The sequence below is a fragment of the Labrus bergylta genome, chromosome 21 (genome assembly GCF_963930695.1).
Source record: "Labrus bergylta chromosome 21, fLabBer1.1, whole genome shotgun sequence".
In the NCBI taxonomy this organism is placed as follows: Eukaryota; Metazoa; Chordata; class Actinopteri; order Labriformes; family Labridae; genus Labrus; species Labrus bergylta.
The window spans coordinates 12,605,626-12,624,244 of record NC_089215.1 but is presented as its reverse complement, the minus strand read 5'-3'; the positions used below and the strand labels follow the sequence as shown (position 1 = coordinate 12,624,244).

The 18,619-nt window shown below is 39.4% G+C and overlaps 1 protein-coding gene across 2 annotated transcripts; it reads right to left on the bottom strand.

Moving 5' to 3' along the window:
- Window positions 1-1,316: 1,316 nt before the first annotated feature.
- On the bottom strand, window positions 1,317-18,564 carry LOC109987760 (carnitine O-palmitoyltransferase 1, liver isoform-like). Of its 2 annotated transcripts, none has more exons than XM_020638966.3 (19): window positions 18,375-18,564; window positions 14,978-15,123; window positions 14,116-14,255; window positions 13,568-13,739; window positions 13,315-13,416; window positions 12,741-12,878; window positions 12,271-12,348; window positions 11,332-11,439; window positions 10,402-10,489; window positions 8,397-8,592; window positions 8,111-8,299; window positions 7,911-8,016; window positions 7,711-7,827; window positions 6,755-6,919; window positions 6,382-6,510; window positions 4,367-4,522; window positions 4,110-4,220; window positions 3,922-4,014; window positions 1,317-3,302 (listed from the first exon to the last, which is right to left on the bottom strand). In XM_020638966.3, the coding sequence occupies exons 2-19, from the start codon at window positions 15,116-15,118 to the stop codon at window positions 3,171-3,173; spliced, it is 2,361 nt and encodes a 786-aa protein (XP_020494622.2). In that variant the 5' UTR covers window positions 15,119-15,123; window positions 18,375-18,564; the 3' UTR covers window positions 1,317-3,170. The 2 variants fall into 2 exon arrangements, with proteins under 2 accessions (XP_020494622.2, XP_065806091.1); XM_065950019.1 differs by lacking the exon at window positions 10,402-10,489 and adding an exon at window positions 9,946-10,030.
- Between the last annotated feature and the right edge of the window lie 55 nt (window positions 18,565-18,619).

Sequence of the window (18,619 nt, the reverse complement as noted above, 5' to 3'; positions counted from 1 at the left end):
TGTTACTGACTGACTCATCTTCATCTCTGATTTGAAAAAAGTTGTAACATTAATGATCCATCAATCAATCGTTCCGTCAATCCATCCATCCATCCATGCCTGCATCCTTCCATTCATCCCATTCTCCCTCCATGCATGCATCGATCCATCAACAATCCCTCCATCCATCCACATAATAGGTACTATTCTATATATAAATATACTATTCATTTATGTCAGCTTGCTACATGTATATTGTTAATACTCAGTTTTAGGGAGATGGAGATATCCTCATGCGAAAGCAGTATGTAAACAGAATTTTCATAAAGATACACATGAATGCTCTCTGGGAATCACGGAAACACAAAACCTAAAGACTCGGGAGAAGAAAAGGTCACAAAACCTGCAGAAGTGATCTTTCCTCTCAAGAGGTAGCCTCCCTGCTTCAGGTAAATAAAAAGAACCAATTTGATATATTGAACATAGAGGATGATCTTGGTGTATTTCTACAGTAAACTCTTACCACAAGATAAAGGTGTGGTTACAACTGTAGCACTGAGCACACCCAAGGTCATACCCACAGAAACAAAGGTTTTCAGGACTGTCGGGTTGGCAGAGGGGACATCTAGATATCCGGCAGAGAAAGAAAGTTTATATCAAGAAATCAATATTTTAAAAAGTTCCCAAGAAGTTGTAGCCAATGTTTTTGTGTTAGTATCGACAGACATTGTGCAATGTGTAAAGGAATACATAAGTCATGCATCAAACAGGTACATGTGTTTTTCTGCTCGTTTTTTATAATTAACATATTAGTTATTGGTCTGTAACATGTCAGAAAGTAGTGAAAATATCCATCACATTTTCTTCTTTTCCGTCTTTGTTCCAACAGTCCAGCAAATACATTGAGTTTTAACTAATGTAAACCTGAGAAAAGCAGCACATGTTTGCCTCTGGTTCTACTCTGGTATTAGTTATTGAGTAGCTTAGGGTTTTTCTTCGAAACAAGTCATGGAGGGACACTGAGGAGCTTGTCAAGTAAACTACACAGACTTGGCCACAGGGAGGAGCCAAACTGAAAAATCAGACATTACAGCAAATATTTGAGGAACGTTGGACCACCTCTGTCCTTGGTGTGGATCGGTTTGTTCAGAGATGAGTGGAAAGGCAGTTCCATAACAATGGAGTGTGTGCGTTGTAAAGCTCCTTTTCTATCAAGGGTATTGACAGAGGCTGTACTTACCGGCACTTTTTTTTTTACTGCTTGTAGAAGGGTTATTTTACAAGAGTGTAATGCAAAGTAAATGGTGTAATCTTTTATGCAACAAATAAACACAGACTTTTCTTTAAGAATGCTTTATGTTCCAGTGTTATATTGCATCAAAATGCAACACAATGAGGCAAGCTCAACTGATTTAGAGAGAAGGCAATAATAAAAGGAGAATAAAAGAGGAATGGGCATCACTGGTCACACACAATCCTTTGAATCAGATGCTACAAAGCTACAAAATGTCACATCAAATAGTCCACATCTGACCTGCAGCACTGCTTGACACTGAAAACCGGGGTGTGGTTTTCATAAAAAGCTTGGAGCTTGCATTGTTTAGGTGCTTGTTTATTACCACAGTGATACAAATAAAAGCTACAAAACAGATTCAAAGAGTGCAGTGACAGTTGTGACAGACCCTGGTAACTTTGAAATACGTGCTGACCACTCAAAGAAAATCTAAACTGCTTTATTTGTATGTACAGTTTAAATACTTTAGTAAAAATAATGTAAATGTCATTTCCTGGGTGATTTGGCACTGAATGTAGAAGCAGTTAAAATATGAATAAATAAGAGCATAGTTATGTCACGACATGTATAAAGAGCCTGGCACTCTCAGCACAGCATTACAATCGTGTTGTTGTATGAAGCAGATCTAAATGTAAAGAGTAAACACTGAGAAGTCACAGACTTCTACGCTTTTTTTTAAACACCTGGGCTCACTGTTACAGCAGAGTTGCCTTCAGATGTTGGAAACTTCACGTCACCAGGCAAGCACGTCTCCTCCCCCCTGACTCAGCATTTATCGCACACTTTCAACTGGCATTTTAAAACCGATTCAATCGAAGATCGTGGCTCAGAAAGTTTAACCTATTGTTGTCCAAACACACTGACGTTGAATTTACATGAATATTGAAATTTAAAGGTGAAGCATTCGGGACAACTTCCCCTGACCTTTGGAGTGGTGCAATTCATAATTGCCTTTTTGTAATGACACAATGTGACAATAAGTTCTTCCACATTTAGGGTTCATGAATACATATTTTCAATAGATTGTGTGCTAAAACTAAACCAATTAACTTCACTTGATTCGCTGGAAGCCCATTTCCACAAATGTTCTGAAAAGATGAGGTCCCGTTTGTCATGAGTAACTTTCTCCATATAATTTAAAACAATAGTTCTAAATAAGTACTACGTATCTCTAAGTAAAGACTCCTAGTACAAATACATCCCCAGTTTTACCAAATATTGATGTAGTATTTGGAAAAACTTGTTTTAAACGATCTTAAAACACTTCTTAAGGATTCAATCAAATGACGTGGTGTCTTGAATTCATTATTTGTATTGTCAATAAATGACTTGGTTCTGTATATAAAAGAAAAAGCACCTCTTCAGAATGTCCACATGTTAATCCACATGTTTGTGGCGTTCTATAACTTGTTTTGTAATAATGCAAAACTTTAAAAAACAAAGTTAAAAAATGATGATGATTTACTACTGTAAAATATTGACTTAGAAAGTTTTACTACTTTCTATCTCTAAACATTAAAAAAAGAAAACTTGACTCACAGATCTATTCTCTCATATGAATTCTAGTCATTGATTAGAGAAAGCTTTTCAACATGTTTGGATAATTATGATTTGATAACACAGAGTTAATAGTTTGTAATACAGTAAAACGTCTATTTAAAACCTACAGCTTTTTTTTCAGTTAAATTGGCAGAAATGGGCTTCCATATAAAACGCATCTCTATATTTTGTAATTCTATGGACCTTTTCCTTCTTACACACCCACTATTAACACGCATATACAGATGGTACTCTGTAAAAAATCTCCAACATTATATAAATGTCTCACAGAACAGTCCAGTGTTAGATTAATGCTTGCACACCTTCCCTTCAGCATCCTCCTCCCCTGAGTGAACGCCTACAGGTCTTTCTTGACCTCAGTCGATTTATCTTCTGTCTTGCGGGGCTCGTGCTGGTGCTGGTTCGGGCTCAGCAGCTGCAACAGGTCATGTAGAGCTTTCATGATCTCGGCACCAAACTTGTGAGCGTCCTGGGAGGGTGGGCAAAGGAAATGAATGTTTCTGTAAGAAGCTTTTCTCTCTCAGAATAACAGTAATCATTTGTATTATGGTCTGTATATAAAGATGGATGACGTGTCTCCACCCCCTCTCATTGCTCAAAAGTGAAGCCAAAGATATCCCTGTGGGACGAGCCCTGACCGAGTCTGTCTTGTCCCTTCTGCGAACTAAAGCCAGATCCCTCAGGCTGGCAAAGTCCATCGCAGAATAGACATTGTGGTTTCCAGCAGATACTCACGGTTATAGACAGTTTAGTGACTATTGCGTAAGGAATTGTTCTGTTTTCTCTCAAAGTTATTCCTCTACTCTGCTAACACCAACTGAGCTGTTAATCACGGTATTACAAAGTGGACAATGAGGCATTAATCTGCATGATCAGCATTATAATGAGGTAAACCATTTTTGGGAAAATACAATTATGACGTGTATTTTCATTCTCCAGTTTGCCCCATGTCCCATCTGTTAACATGAAAGAGGTCTATGACCTTCAGTGCAGCAGTTATGATGAGGGGGAACGCAAAATGCTTCACCTTTTTGGAGCGGTTGTGTCATCCTTCTTTTTATACAGTCTATGTTTGTTATAAGACTCACAGTGTCTGGACATGAGTGTTTGCAGGAGATGTGGAAGTTAATCCTGTTTTCTCCGCATATGCTGTAGGACACCCCATAACCGTCATCCGCCACCTGCAGGAGGGAGAGGTGATGTTTATAATCATTGCTGCTTGATGGATGTCAGAACACAAAGACAGATAAAGAAAAAAAAGGAGGAGAGCACTGACCGGTCCAAAGCCCCCTCCACAGGAGATGTACTCTGGATGGTTGACCAAGTCAAACAGCTGCAGCTGCATCGCAGTCTGACTAGTGGACAGCCGCCAGGGCTCTGACAGTACCTGGAACACGCACAAGAAGCAATAGCTTAAGTTTGCTGCAGTGGCTGATCAATTGGCTCAGTTACGTACTGATACTGGAGAGGACAGTCTCATGTTAAAAAAAAAAAAAAAAAAAAAAAAAAAGTGACAAACTAAAGAAATCCCACCTCTTTCAAGAAAGGAGAGTCTACTCCGAGATACTTCGACACTATAAAGAGGCAGAAGAGGTGTCTGTCGATGCCTCCTCCTGTCATTGCCAAGCGGTACAGATTTTGGTGCTTCTCTGATGCTGCACGGAACAAACGCCTGCAAACATCTGCTGGCTGGTGAAGAAAAGCATGAGGTATGACCGCTTTGCATATTACAGAGTAAAAAAGACACTGTACTGTAAAGCATATACAATCGGCAGATAAGTTTAGTGAGCTCAAAATAGAACTGATCAGTTTTGATCTGGGAGGAAGGAAGCAGCAATACTCTTATTGATAAGTGAGGACGAAACTGTTTTTTGTTTTTTTTTAAGAATAAGCCTTCCACCTTTTGATCATACAATCAATAATAATATCTATTAAATTCTTCTCTGCCAAGATGCTGTGAAGCTTTTGGATTTTTTTGGAGGGTATTTCTTATATCAAGTTCTGAGCGTGTTTATTCATACAGTGTGTGTAAAAAACTTTACTCATACCCAGCTGCTATGATCACATTCATTTGCAGTCCGTGTAATCCTACAGCCTTCATACAACCTTGTTATTGAACCTCTGATCTAAGTTATTAAGCAGAAAAAAAGCTGGGAAGGGATTAAATGAGGAGGCGTAGGAGAAACACAGATGGAGTGGAAAGACTTTCAAACCCAGTATGCCTCTGTTACTGAAGCTTTCAAGGAAGGATGTTTCAAGGAATGCATTTCCCTTTTTGTTATAGGTCATATTTGTTATCTCACCTCTTACATTCTTCTTTTTTATCTTTATTATTTCAGTGTTGTCTTACAAACGATACAAACGCTCTTGCTTTTTCTGAGACACCTCTACATTGAACCCACATTCCTGAAAGTTTGGACACTGTGTAAAATGTAAATAAACACAGAATGTGGTTGTTTGCCAAACATTGAAACCCCATTGATTGAAAGTAGCGCAAAGACAACATGTTGAATGTTGAAACGGAGAGATTACATTTGGAATTTGAATTTGAATTTGAATTTGAATTTGAATTTGAATTTGATGCAGTCAGCATGTTTCAGAAAAGTTGGGCGAGTGGCAACAAAAAACAGTAACAGCTGTTAAATAGTTAAGAAAACACCTGACGGAGCATCTCACTGTTAATAAGGTTATACTGAAACAGGTTTGTAGCATGACTGAGTATTAAAGAAAGCATCCCAAAGAGGCTGATTCCTTCTAAAGTAAAGATGGGGAGGGATTCACCACTCTGTGCAGACTAACAGTTCAACGATTTAAACAAAAGACAAAAAGCAGTATTGGTGGCTGTTATCTTTCTCCTCTATCTATTGAACATGGAGTGTGAACACAGGTCAATACTGTATTCACAAATGGTCGCTGAAAGTCTACCATGCACAGTAAAAACCTTCTTTAACCAGAAACAAAAATTCTGCATCCTTCTGAAAATGTTTGGAAAAAGAAAAGGTGATGCAACAGAGTGTTAAATAGACCGTACACCAACATTTTTGAAACATGTTGATGGCATCAAATTCTAAATGGGCACATCATTTTCCAAATAATGTGGAATTTCTTCAACATTTGATCTGCTGTTTTTGTGCTTCATTCAATATCATTTTGGGTTTTCTTCATCAATTTGCTTTTTGATAAAATTAGTTGCCAATGATACTTGGGAGGATGTTAAATCACATGTGCAGGTCACCTATGTGGTCAAGTCTATGTGATGAAAACACTGAACACTGATTTAAGTGACAACAATAAGCCTCACTGCTCCTCTCAGTGTGTTAAAAACTGTACTTCCACAAGTATGTCTGTTTCTGATGCAAACAGACCTCTTTCTAAAAGGCATTTTGTGTTACACTGCTGTTAGTGCAACTGGAAATTCTTTAAAGTAAATTGAAAATTCCATAAAATAAGGGTTTGACATTTTGATTAAAAAACATAATAATCTTCACCTCTCAATTTTCCTCAAACACTGTGGAAGTGATAAACATTTACAGTTTACATGGACTCACCTCTCCACCGTCCAGAGCTCGGACAAAGGCACTGCTCTCATTGGTACAGGAGCGTACTGTCTCAGTCCTGCCCTCCCTGAATAGACGGGTCATAGAGGCTTCGTACGTCAAACAAAACGTCCCCCGGTACTGGAACGCAAAAAAACAACCTCAATGCAACAGATGATATAAGAGTCCACAAATCAATGCACTGACGTCAACATACAATGTATTCTTTCTGCTCAGCTGTCAAATGTATCTTCATGCTGATGCTGACCTTTATCTGTAAGGTCCCTTTGCCTTTCAGCGTACCGAGCTACAGCATCAGACAGAATGTCTTCCTTTTAATCATGTAGGTGTGAGTAATGTGAATGTGTTTCAGAGGGACACTCACCCTGTAGTAAGCTAGCTGAATAGCCATCTGGATGAAGGCATCTGGACTGACTTTGCACCTCTTGATCTTTCCTTTGCCAAAGTCTCTGAAGACGAAAACGTGGAAGTCCACATCGTCAGCCAGCGCCTGGGCCACTTCCATGGACTGAGAGATCTGCTCCTCACACTGACAGCGACACATCCAAATAGTGAACATCATCAGGGCTGAGAAACCTTTTCATTGCTATAAGCGATGCTTCCATGTAGTTTTTAGTAATGAGTACGCTTTACAAAGAATCACAGCACAATGCATGGCAGTGTGTTTACAGATAAACTGCACATAGATAATTTGACATTTTTACAAATCGCCTTTATTCGGTTATTATTTGTTGAACAATTTTGTGTGGAAACTAGATATGAAGTTACAGAAGCTTGGCTAGAGTCTGCTTTTTAGACTAGAGTCTTGTTAGTTAATGCAACATGTTGTGAAGATGGTCATGAGGGAGATGTTTAGTGATCTGCCTGAATTTAACAGATTATGTAAAAAAATCCAATAAAGTTGAGTAATTAAGACAAAACGTAAAAATAAAGGTGTATTATTTTGCCTCTGGACAGAGCCGTGCTCCTGCTTGTGTGTATATGCTATGCTATGCTAACCACCCTCTGCTTTTACCTCATATATATATATATATATATATATAGCCTACACATTAAAGTGATATTCATATTTAACTATGGCAATAAAAAACAAATGAGCATATCTTGAAAAGTTTTACATTATATCGACAACATGTTTACCACATGTTTACCACATTGAAAGCAACCAACATTATTATTTATTCATGTTCAATTCAACACAGCGGTGTAATGAGCATACAGAGAGACAGGTAAATGATGTGCCTGTTACAATATAGGATAAGTGGTAATACAGCTAACGGAGTACAGGAATGAGGGGAAATGTGTAAATGGATAACTCACTTCTGGAGGGATCTCCCAGTTCAGCTTCTGTGGCCGTGGTAATGATGTATCCACCTCTCCTTTGCAGTGACCCTCCGTGTTGTAACCGAGCTGGAAACAGTCTGTAGCCAACGTGGTCTGTAAACACAATCACTGGTGTGAGTGAGTGCCTTTTCTCAAAACCCTGAAGTTGGCAACATACTTTTCTGTTGGTTCCTTACCTCCCATAAGTGTGCTAACACGGGTGCATCGGCCCATGAGTGCTCTCCGTTAACTCCAGTCTTTCCATTCTTGTAGTAAACTACTGAGAACGACTTGTCAAACCACCTGACAAAGATCATCGCACCAATCAAACTACTTTTAAGAGACAGTTCTCTAATTACATGTTCACAAGAAAGTGTTCAGTTGAGTGTCACATTACCTGTCGTAACACTTCCCATGCAACAAGGATTTGGCGTAGCGATCTAAGCTCGCTACCGGGTCATCTCCCATCATGCCCTGTTCGTCATCATCCAGGCAAACAAAGAAGGCAGCTTTCTCAATGCAGTCCAGAGAGCGTTTATTGACCCCACTGCTGAAATACTTTGTCCTTGCGTTAGCCCATGGAACTCTGGGAAATATTTCAAAGGAACATAATATGTTACACTTAAGATGCGGTGCGCTGTATGTTCCATGTGATCAATGACATTGTGGCTTTTTCGACTGACCTGTCTCCGGCGGTCAGGGCCCCGAGATGGACCTCTCCTTTGCAGGGAGGTGAAGGGTCATCGAGGATCCTCTGGATCTGGAATTCGATCTCCCGTGGGCACAGGAGTCTGCCTGCCTGGTACACTTTTAAGCGGAAGTAACGCCCCCTGTGGTAAACTGCTATGTGGTCACTGTCCTGCCAATGCTGCACATTGTCTTTGGATAAAAATAGAAAGAAGAAGAAACTGTAAATAAGTGGAAATGTCACAAAGCCATCAAAGATGACACCCTTCATTAAAGATCTGTGTACGTCTTGTCCTCTGGATATGGATAACATTTCAAAACAAATACAGACATGTAGATTAAATATCCCATAAAAAAATCAACATTACTTTAAGCTAAATATAAGTGATTGATATATGTCTTTACTCCTGCTTGTAACATTTTGTGAATAGAACGCTGTCTGCATCAGCTTTAATCACTGAACAGGAAAAGTTTAATACAATTAATACAATTTTAAATTCAGGGAATTATGAGCTAGGCAGCCAGTTAAATATATTATAATATACTGTATATATTGGATAGAAGGAAGCATCCTTTCACTGAATAACTGTAAAACAATTACAGCCACATTTATGTATATGAATTTGATTACATTTTTTTTTTTTTACATTGTGCAGCAGCCCCACTCTGACATCTCTCCATTAATGCATGTCCATAGGTCCTGTTTGTGCTCGTGAATAATTCAGGCCTAAATGTGTTAGAAGCATGTTTCTCAATAACAGAGTGTTCCCCTCAGAGATGAATAAAGTATGTAAATTAAATAAAACAATGAAATTCAAATTGTTGAATGAACTATGGCATTTGGTGCACTGTCAAGTGTTTGGCAATAAAGGAGGCACACATTCCTTTGCCGTGAGGTAACACCTCTATCAAGGTCTCTATCAAATGTTCAGCACAGAGATGAAGTAAAGGCTGAATCATCATTTTTACACCTAAAGAGACTGAGCTGTTGGGCTCAGTCGAGAGGGGTGTTATAAGGCTTTCTCATCTTTAAAAACCTGAAGTGAAATTGTGTCAGAATAAATGTTAGAATTAATTTTCCCAGGGTATAATTCTATAAATGAGTTTGAGTTCTCTTGAACTAAAGTAAGGCTTTTGTTCCCCTGTCAAACAACTGAGCATCTGTTGTAAGAGTGAGAATTACGTTTTGTATCGACTGTACTTAACAAATCATGTAAAAGGAAAAGGGATTAGGATTTTTTTTATCTTTAAGCAATACAACTACAATCATAGGGATTTAAGCTGGTCTGGCCTATATATTGTGCTACGAGGGGAATTAAGATGACTTTCAATAGATAACTTCAGGCCTGTTTAAAAAGTAGAGGAATAAAAAAAAAATGTTGAAATAACTAGCTTTGAAGATGTTTGAATACTAACCATGTATGAGACAGGGAAGTATCTTCTTCATTCTTAATTCAAGCGCATTTATTTTGCTATCATATCAGATTGAAATGTAGAGATTCCAAACTTTGAGCTGGCCAGTTTAGTAAAAAATTGAAATAATACCTGTAAGTGTTCCAGGGATTCGACAAGTGTCAAACATCCGCTCAAACTGATATGAACAGCAAGGAACTGCAGACCTCAACAACCACTGAGCAGGAAGTAGAAAGTATGGAGTGCCAAAAGACAAGTGAGGGAGAAAAAGAGGGAAAGAAATGGGATGATAGAAAATACAGGAGAGTTTTCGGATGACATAGAAAGAGAAGCAAAGAGGAGAAAAAAAAGTGGAGAAATCAGAAATGTGTGGGCAGAAGAAAATAGACATTATTTAGAGACAGACACTTCCCAGAAACCCAGACAGACCTGAGATAAGACCAGAAGGTGAGCGGAGACAGATGGAAAAAGGACAGGATGTGCTGTACAGCAGATGAATTATGACTCATGCTCAAAACACACACACACAAACACACACATTCTATCACACAAGTTTGATATCATGTGTGTTTGGGTCAGTCTCTTTACCGGTCTCCTCTCCAGGAGTGCGTGTGGTGTTGAACAGCCTCTCACATTGAGCTGAACACAGGGGAATGGAAGTGCCAGGGATACGAATCTGGGAAACAGAGATTGGTAGACGAAGGCAAGGACGAAGAGGAGAGCAATGGAGGGAACAGAGTGTCAAGCAAAAAGAGATAGATAGAGAGAGAGACAGAGAGAGAGAGAGAGAGAGAGAGAGAGAGAGAGAGAGAGAGAGAGAGAGAGAGAGAGAGAGAGAGAGAGAGCGAGAGAGAGAAATAAAATAAAGAAGAGAAGACACATAGGAGGTAAAACGAGAAAAAAGGCAAGCAAAGGGGAGGGAAACAAAAAGCAGGGATGAGAGTGAGAATGCAATGAGCACATGAAGGAAAACAAATAAATAATGGTCATGCACATGCAATCAACCATAAACAAATTATGACACACAAACACTGACGGCTGACTTTCACACAATTCAAACACAAACTAATTCATAACAAGTGCAATTGATTTCAAGATTATTACATATCAGGGTTCAACAGAGGAAAGACTGTCTGTGAATTTGTCACTTCAAGGCCCATGTGTCCACCTAGCGTTTTTTTTCCCGAGCAGATAAGCGCTGGCTGTCAGTCTTGTCTCTACGACAACCGACTTTTGATAACGGCCGCTGTATGACCCACACTGCTCCGTTGCTTTTTACTGCATGTTTTATAATTGAGATCGTTTTGACCCCAGCAGACAGGGAGCAAAGAGGATGTGGGTACAAGACACAATCTGTAGGTGGCAATAATACCGGGAGTATCAAACCTTTGGAAAGGAAAAAAAAAATGGCTGGGTGGACATGGGGCTCAAGTCTTCTGTTGCCATAGCAAAGACAAATGAATAACGAATGCCTTCATTTAAGAGGAGCAGCTTCTTCTAACATGTAGCTAAACTCACAGGTTGGAGCTCTTCTTTGTTGAGTTTGCGTCGGTATAAGAAGAAACCATGAATAGTATTTCCAGCTCGGGCTGCCTGGATGGGTGTCGGGGTCACATGTAAGAAGTCCTGAGGGGAGAAGGACAAACAAAAAGTAAGGATGACACATGAGTGATTATCAGACAGAATATTTAGGGAACTGTGTTGTCTGACTGAGTAATATATCTTTTTTTAAAGGTGATATCACAGCATATACAAAACCTTTTTGATATTTTTTACATCACACCTCTCTCAAGTCCCACTGTTGTGCATGCATAGTCAGTGTCCTCAACATGTAAAAATGTACAGGCTACAGGAGGAAATGCTGCTGCTGTTACATCCTCCAACATGACGGGGCAGACTTTATTTTATCCGGTAACATCTCGTTAATGCCGTAACCACGTATACGGTTCGTTAACCAAGCAGATGTGCTGCTGATTGTTTACTTGTAGCGTCTACATTGCATTGCACAATGTATCTTTATGTACAGCTTGCAAAGACAGAGATCACTTAAAGTATATTTATAAATATGTCATTAAACTTTAATTTTCGAGAAACTACAGATCATTCATATAACAAAGCTTGAGGTTGTGTTTATAGAAGCCATATCTTTAAAATGTTCCCATTCGTACTGTATGCATGTAATGTATGATAATTGATTGAATGTATTTAGAAAAGATCAGAAATCCTCCGTTGATTGTTTTTCAGGATTAACGGAAACTTAAAATACGAGTAGTTTTAATTCCAACAAGCAGTAGTGAAAAAAAAGAAAAGTGATTTGTCTCCTAGTGAAAAATGATTGCCTATATAAGATGTAAAGAATAAATACTTAAAACTAAACGTATTAACCTTTATGGCCTGTTGTCCAACATTAAACACAGCTAAAAGTTAAGGCCAGACAAGATAAAAGGATTTTCATACCATGCCATAATAGTTACTGTTGACCATTATTGGACCTCGTCCACGGAGATACACATACTCCTCCCACCAGTCGCTGACCTGAAGAATTACACACACACACACACACACACACACACACACACACACACACACACACACACACACACACACACACACACACACACACACACACACACACACACACACACACACACACACACACACACACACACACACACACACACACACACACACACACACACACACACACACACACACACACACACACACAAAATGAGAAATCTACTGTTGGAGCCCACTGGCACTTTAATCACTCATAGATTCAGAAAAGATAAATTATTCACACCATACAACCTCACAAAGATGTGCATTGTTAATGGAATTTTAAATTTCCTCCGGACTGCTTTGCTTAAGGACATTAAAGTGCCGTGAAGCCACACTTCACAAGAGCACCGTGGTTAACAACTTACGTAGTTGGCAGCCCAGAGAGCTTTGAGCTTGAGGTACCACTGCAGACGGTTACCCAGGCTGCTCTCAAACTCTGCCGCCAGCTGGGTCATGCGTTCGTACTTTTCGTCGTCCATCAGGGGACGAACGGATTCCAGGTACTAAACAAAAAAAAACCCAATTGATTAAATCATAAAAAGCATCCTACAGCAGTTATAAAATGACCATCAGACATTTGGTTTATAAAACACAGAGACAGAGAAAAAGGTTCACAGCCAATGAATTAGCATAAATTACCACCCACAGTTAGAGAAGTGGAAGCAGTGTCTCCTGCCACTACAACAACATCAGATTCTGCTGGTATCATACACAAAATCCTTTCTCCATTACATCTACAGATACCGGTTATATCTCTGTTCAGTGCGGTAGATACTGTGCACTAAAATAAATTGAAATACATCGACAAAAACTCAAACAATAAGAGAGCTATTTTGGTGTAACAGAGGCAGAAAATAGTGAATGTGAGAAAGCGATCCATCTGTTTCATGGTCAGAAATCAGCATGTTATCATTTCCTCTGCTTCCTGTGACGTCTCACCCTTTTCACTGTGTCCTTTATGGCCGGCAAAGGCAGGTTTGGCAGCGACGCCTGGTAACTGTAGAGCAAAGGCTTCCTGCCAGAGAAGATTCGCACCAGCGCCTGGCATAGAAACATAACAAAATACTACAGTGAGGACATAGAAATGATTCATGTTCTTCTTCTTTAACTACTTTTGCAGAGCATTGTATGTCTTAAAAATCATATATAAAATCTAGATAACAGTAACAAGAAGGTGTAAAACAACACTGACCACCCAGACTTTGGTGGTGTTGGACATCTTGCCGTGCTGTTCGAACATCCAGCGGTGGTAGGAGAGGAGCTGCTTGAGGCACAGGCGCATTGTGAAGATGAGCAGGAGCCAGAGCATGGTGCTGAACACCACTGCTGACACCAGCGCCTGGCACTGGGAACTCATGGACTGGCTGTAAACAGTAAGAAGAGAAGGAAGGATGGGGGGGAAAAAAATGGGAAAAATGAAAGTGAAACAGATCACAGAGCCAAGAAGATCAGCAGGGATCAAGAAACAGAACAAAGAATTGGATGGAAAAACAACTATATGCAATTTTTAAAAAATCTAAATTACAAGAGCTAACTGGAGGTAACATAACAGCTAACAGGAGGAAAGAGAAAACAACAATTGATTGAAAAAAAGCAATTGAAGACAATTTGGAACAAAAGGAAGAACGGGAAGGGTTAAGGGCCTGTTTCAACCACATTAAACGTTACGTTGACATAGATTGTTTTATAAGTAGTAGTAGAATTTTAACATGCACTATTCTCGGTCACAGGTTGTGTTACCTGACGGGAAGGTGCTCCTGTATCTTTGCTATGAGTCCCATGGAGGGGTCGGAACGAGTGTACATTGTAGCCAGGATTGCTATGACCACAAAAAGCCAGGAGGAGGGACTAGCAGGATACACTCCAGTTATCACACTGTTCTGTTCATATGAGAGATGAGAAAGTCTTTTTAGATTCCATCCTTCCTGTTTATAATGAGTACAATGACATGCACACACACTGACGAATCACTTCTCAACTTGATTTATCTTGAGGTCAGAAATGATCCTTACTTACAAACCAAATGATCAGCCATGTAACCTTAACTTCATGTTTTTGAGTTGGTCTAAAAGCGTATACATCAAATATAACTTGGAATGACGTTCACATTGCTCAGAAAATTGAATGAGCCATGGAAGTGAGGATCAAATAAAAGGCATGAGGAAACTCACAAACAAGAGATAGTATCACAGTGAGTGAGACAGTCCTCATTATTGATTGATTTACACACATAACAATGGAGCAACTCAATGAGAGCAAGCTTTCCCTTTCATAAGCACACTGATAACTGATACACAGTCAAACTGCAGTAAAAAAAAAAAGCTGCTGTAAACCTGCAAACAGCGAAGAATGAGCTAAATATTACACTGTTACCCGGAGAGGCTGACTAGACAAAACACTTGGAATATTCTCCTGCATGTAGCCCTGATTCAGATGCAAGTGCTGACACTCAGAAAGGAGAAGAAAAAGCGATAATAACTTGGAGAAAGAGGCACGCTGTAAGCATGACTGAGATTATTATAGACAGTTTGGGGACAGAGACAAAGGCTAAGCATAAACAAACTAAACAGCCGAACAGGCATGACAGCCAGAGAGGATTTACTTTGAGTCTGATGATGCGTTTCTTCCAGGAGCGCACACCAGAGAGGTAGATCTCAGTGAGGGCCTGGTGGGACAGCTGAAGATCAATGCCCTCCGGAGTGACGGTGAACTGGAAGGCCACTGCCTGGTGGGCTTCTGCCATGATGACTGCGCACAATGACAAGAGAGAGTAAGAGAGAGTGAGAGAGGGAGAGAGAGAGAGAAAAGTAAACTATCATGCTAATAGTCAGCGACCACCCTAAAGGCATATCATACCTCAAACATCGTAGACACTTGAAACATTTTTTAAACATGGCCCGAACATAAACAAATACTGACAGTCTTGTTTGTTTCAGTGTTCCTCACAGCTATGTTGATAAGTACAAACAAACCTGTTTAAATATCCAGTGGACATTATCAGGAGCATAAAGAGACATGATTAGTTTACAGCAAAACTGTCTTTCAGGTTTCGATGGTTGTTAAAGACCTAATATATGAAACAAGGTTGCTCCATATTCTCTTTAAATTGCGGAAAAAAAACAGCTTGATCTTTTGCATCTAATACAAACGAAAATGTCTTTCAGGTGATGAACGCACACATTTGGACGGACCATGACTGGGACATTTATGCACACAAGGGGCAGATAAGCAGATAACCACCTGAGGCACATGGGTAGGAACATCAAACCCAAACCCACAGATGCTTCTTCTACCACAAAAAAAAAAAGACCCAGTTAATCACAGGACAGTAAGAGCTGCCTGCAACATGTCTGATGAGAAATTCAGAGAAAGGAACAATGTGAACTGCCAACAGTAAATCTATTATGCTTTGAGAAAAAACGCAATCCCTCTTTATGAAACTCTTTAGCAAAGTCCTGAAGGTGGTACAAAGCTCTGTGAAGGGACTCACAGATGACTCACAGATGATTGAGCTGATGAAGAATTACATGTTTTTTTTTTTGTCAGCTTGAAATTGACAGTTTGATAGGAAAGCACTGACCGGCTGCCGATATGTTTGGTTGTTTTTTTGTTCTGTTTAAGGCAATAACTGCCTTCTCTTCACAAAGGAAATTGATTTTCCTCCACAAATAGGCTATGGATAATGCCCTAAGGTTCAGTCACTGTGACACGGCTCCACCGCAACCCTGCTGAGGCCACGTCTGCTCTCTATGTGTGGTCTCTGTTTACAAAAGGCAAACACACACACACACACAATTCTCTCATCGTGCGCAGACCCCGTCGACCTTCTGCTCTTCAGGTTGAGCCTGCACTAAAAAAAAATAAAAACATTGAAGTCCTTTCTTTCAGTGCCATCACAGACCAAACGCACCTTGCCCACACCGAAGACATTAAAAAAGGCCCGCTCCTAACATGAAATATATCCTTTTGACTGGTTTGCATGATTAGAACTAATAGAAAGCTTTGTGTGCAACTTTGCTTCCCAGTTCACTTAATGCTAATGCTTTTACAGCTGTGTTAAAAATGATCGGCCAACAATACTAGAGATTGTCTGGTCAAAGGTCTATCTGAAAACTTCTGGCATATCCCGTTTACACAGTTAGTCCACAGAGGTTAGCGAGTACAGAGCAAAGCAGGACCAGTAACTGTAAACTAGGTTAAAGGTAAACTCTCTGAGACCTTCAGATCGTTTGAAAAGTAAATGTCAAATGCATTGTGAAAGAACAAGAGAATGTCAAACAAAACAGACTTTGGACACACATTTAGACTGAAATGAGGATCATGATTGATGACCTCATTTTTTCGGAGCTTGGCAGTAACACAAGCCTGCAATTAATCTCAGAATAGAAATGTTATTGTCCAAGTGTTATTATCAAAGCAGAAAACTAACCGTTTACTTGACATATAGAAGTTAATTCATTAAATGCAAGTTTGTTTGTCGCTTCTAGCCCTCGAGAGAGAAAAAAACGTTCTAGCGACTTGAAGCAAAGCAAAGAATGAGAAGTTATTGGAACTTCACAGCAAGACATGGAAAGAAGTTAGACCATGATTTAAAACACACACAGGAAGCAGCAACTCAATATTCTTTCAGTTTAACTCGAAGAACTAAAGATTAAACAAAACCTCCTAAACAAAAAAAAACAATAACCAAGGTAGGTATAATATCAAATACTGTTTATGTCACTTAAGGTATCAACATTATGTTTGCTTCACAAAGAGATGGATGTCAAAAGTTCCACCCAAATGTTGTTAAAAAAAATGTGTCATATATATTCTCTTGGGCTTGACCAGTTTTCCATCTCTTCTTTTTGGATTAAATCAGGACAATCCATCAAACTGTTAAGTGAGCTGGACACAATTTAGGCAAACACAATTTGACTCTTTTACTATTACAACCTAATGGTTACAATGCAGCACTATGCGCACTGTTACCTAAGCAAAAATAAAGCTTATAGAGGAAGTCTCGTGTAGACCAAAAACATAATGAGGTGATTCATAAAATATGAACTAGACAGAACTTTAAAGTACCTCTTAGCCCGTCTTAATCGAATAGAACAGAATTACTTTATTGATCCCAAACTGGGAAATTGTGGCGTTACAGCAGCAGGTTATCCAAACACACAATATGAGTAAAAAAACACAATGTTAGCAAATCTAAACACAATATAATATTAACTACAAAGTAAATAAGTACTAAAAAATATAAAAAATAAGAATGTGAACATATACAACCAGGATTTAACTTAAGCATTACTAGTCTTAAATAGGAAGATTAAATATGGATGATTGACTGTAAATGTGCAAAAACAGAGTCGTAAATGGACAGTATTGACACAAGTTAAAGTGCATGAGTGTGGACATATTATAAGCAGAAACTACACAATATATGAGTGCAGTGAACATGAGTGCAGGGATCATTTGTAGATTTAACATGAGCAGAACAGATGACAGTATGGATTAATGTGCAGGGATGTGCATGTTTTTAAATGTCACAAGCAAAAAAACTAGTGTTTGGAAACTCTGAGCAATTTAATATTGATATTTAACAAACAATTTAGCAAAGTTAAAAAGCACAGTAGATGAACAAGCTAGTTTGCACCCAAAGCTTTGAAAGAAAATAAATAATGAAATGTCCTGTTAGGTCGTGACCAGTTTACATCCAATACAGCAGAGATAACAGTGATATACTGACATGTGAAGGCATAAGCCGTAATTTGAATACACCTGTCAGCACAAAGCTTATAATAGCTATAATGCTTATATATTTAAAGGCCAATTGGTGGTCGTCAGAGCTAACTAGCTGACGTTTTAACTACAGCTTACGAGCTGCTGCTAGTGCAGGCTAGCCGAGCGCCCTGCCCATTATGTAGTTAGCTAGTTACGTACAGACGGCTCAGGGAAAGATGCGTTTGTGTTTCATAGCAACGCGTTACAACGATGTCAGCATCCTGTTAGCATACCTGTTGTTGTTCAGGAAATCTCGAAAGCAAACCTAAGCAGCATAAACCGACTGATAACTTCTAGCGTCGATCAAAAACACCCGGTCGGGTCGGCTCGGTCGGCCCTCCTCTCCTCTGATCAACTGTAACGTTACTACAGATGCTCGCCTGGATGGAGATGATGCTGCCTTCAGCGACTGTCGGAAATGTCGCGATTATGCAGTGACAATTGGTTCTCGAGTGCCGGAGCTGTTACGTTCAAGGGG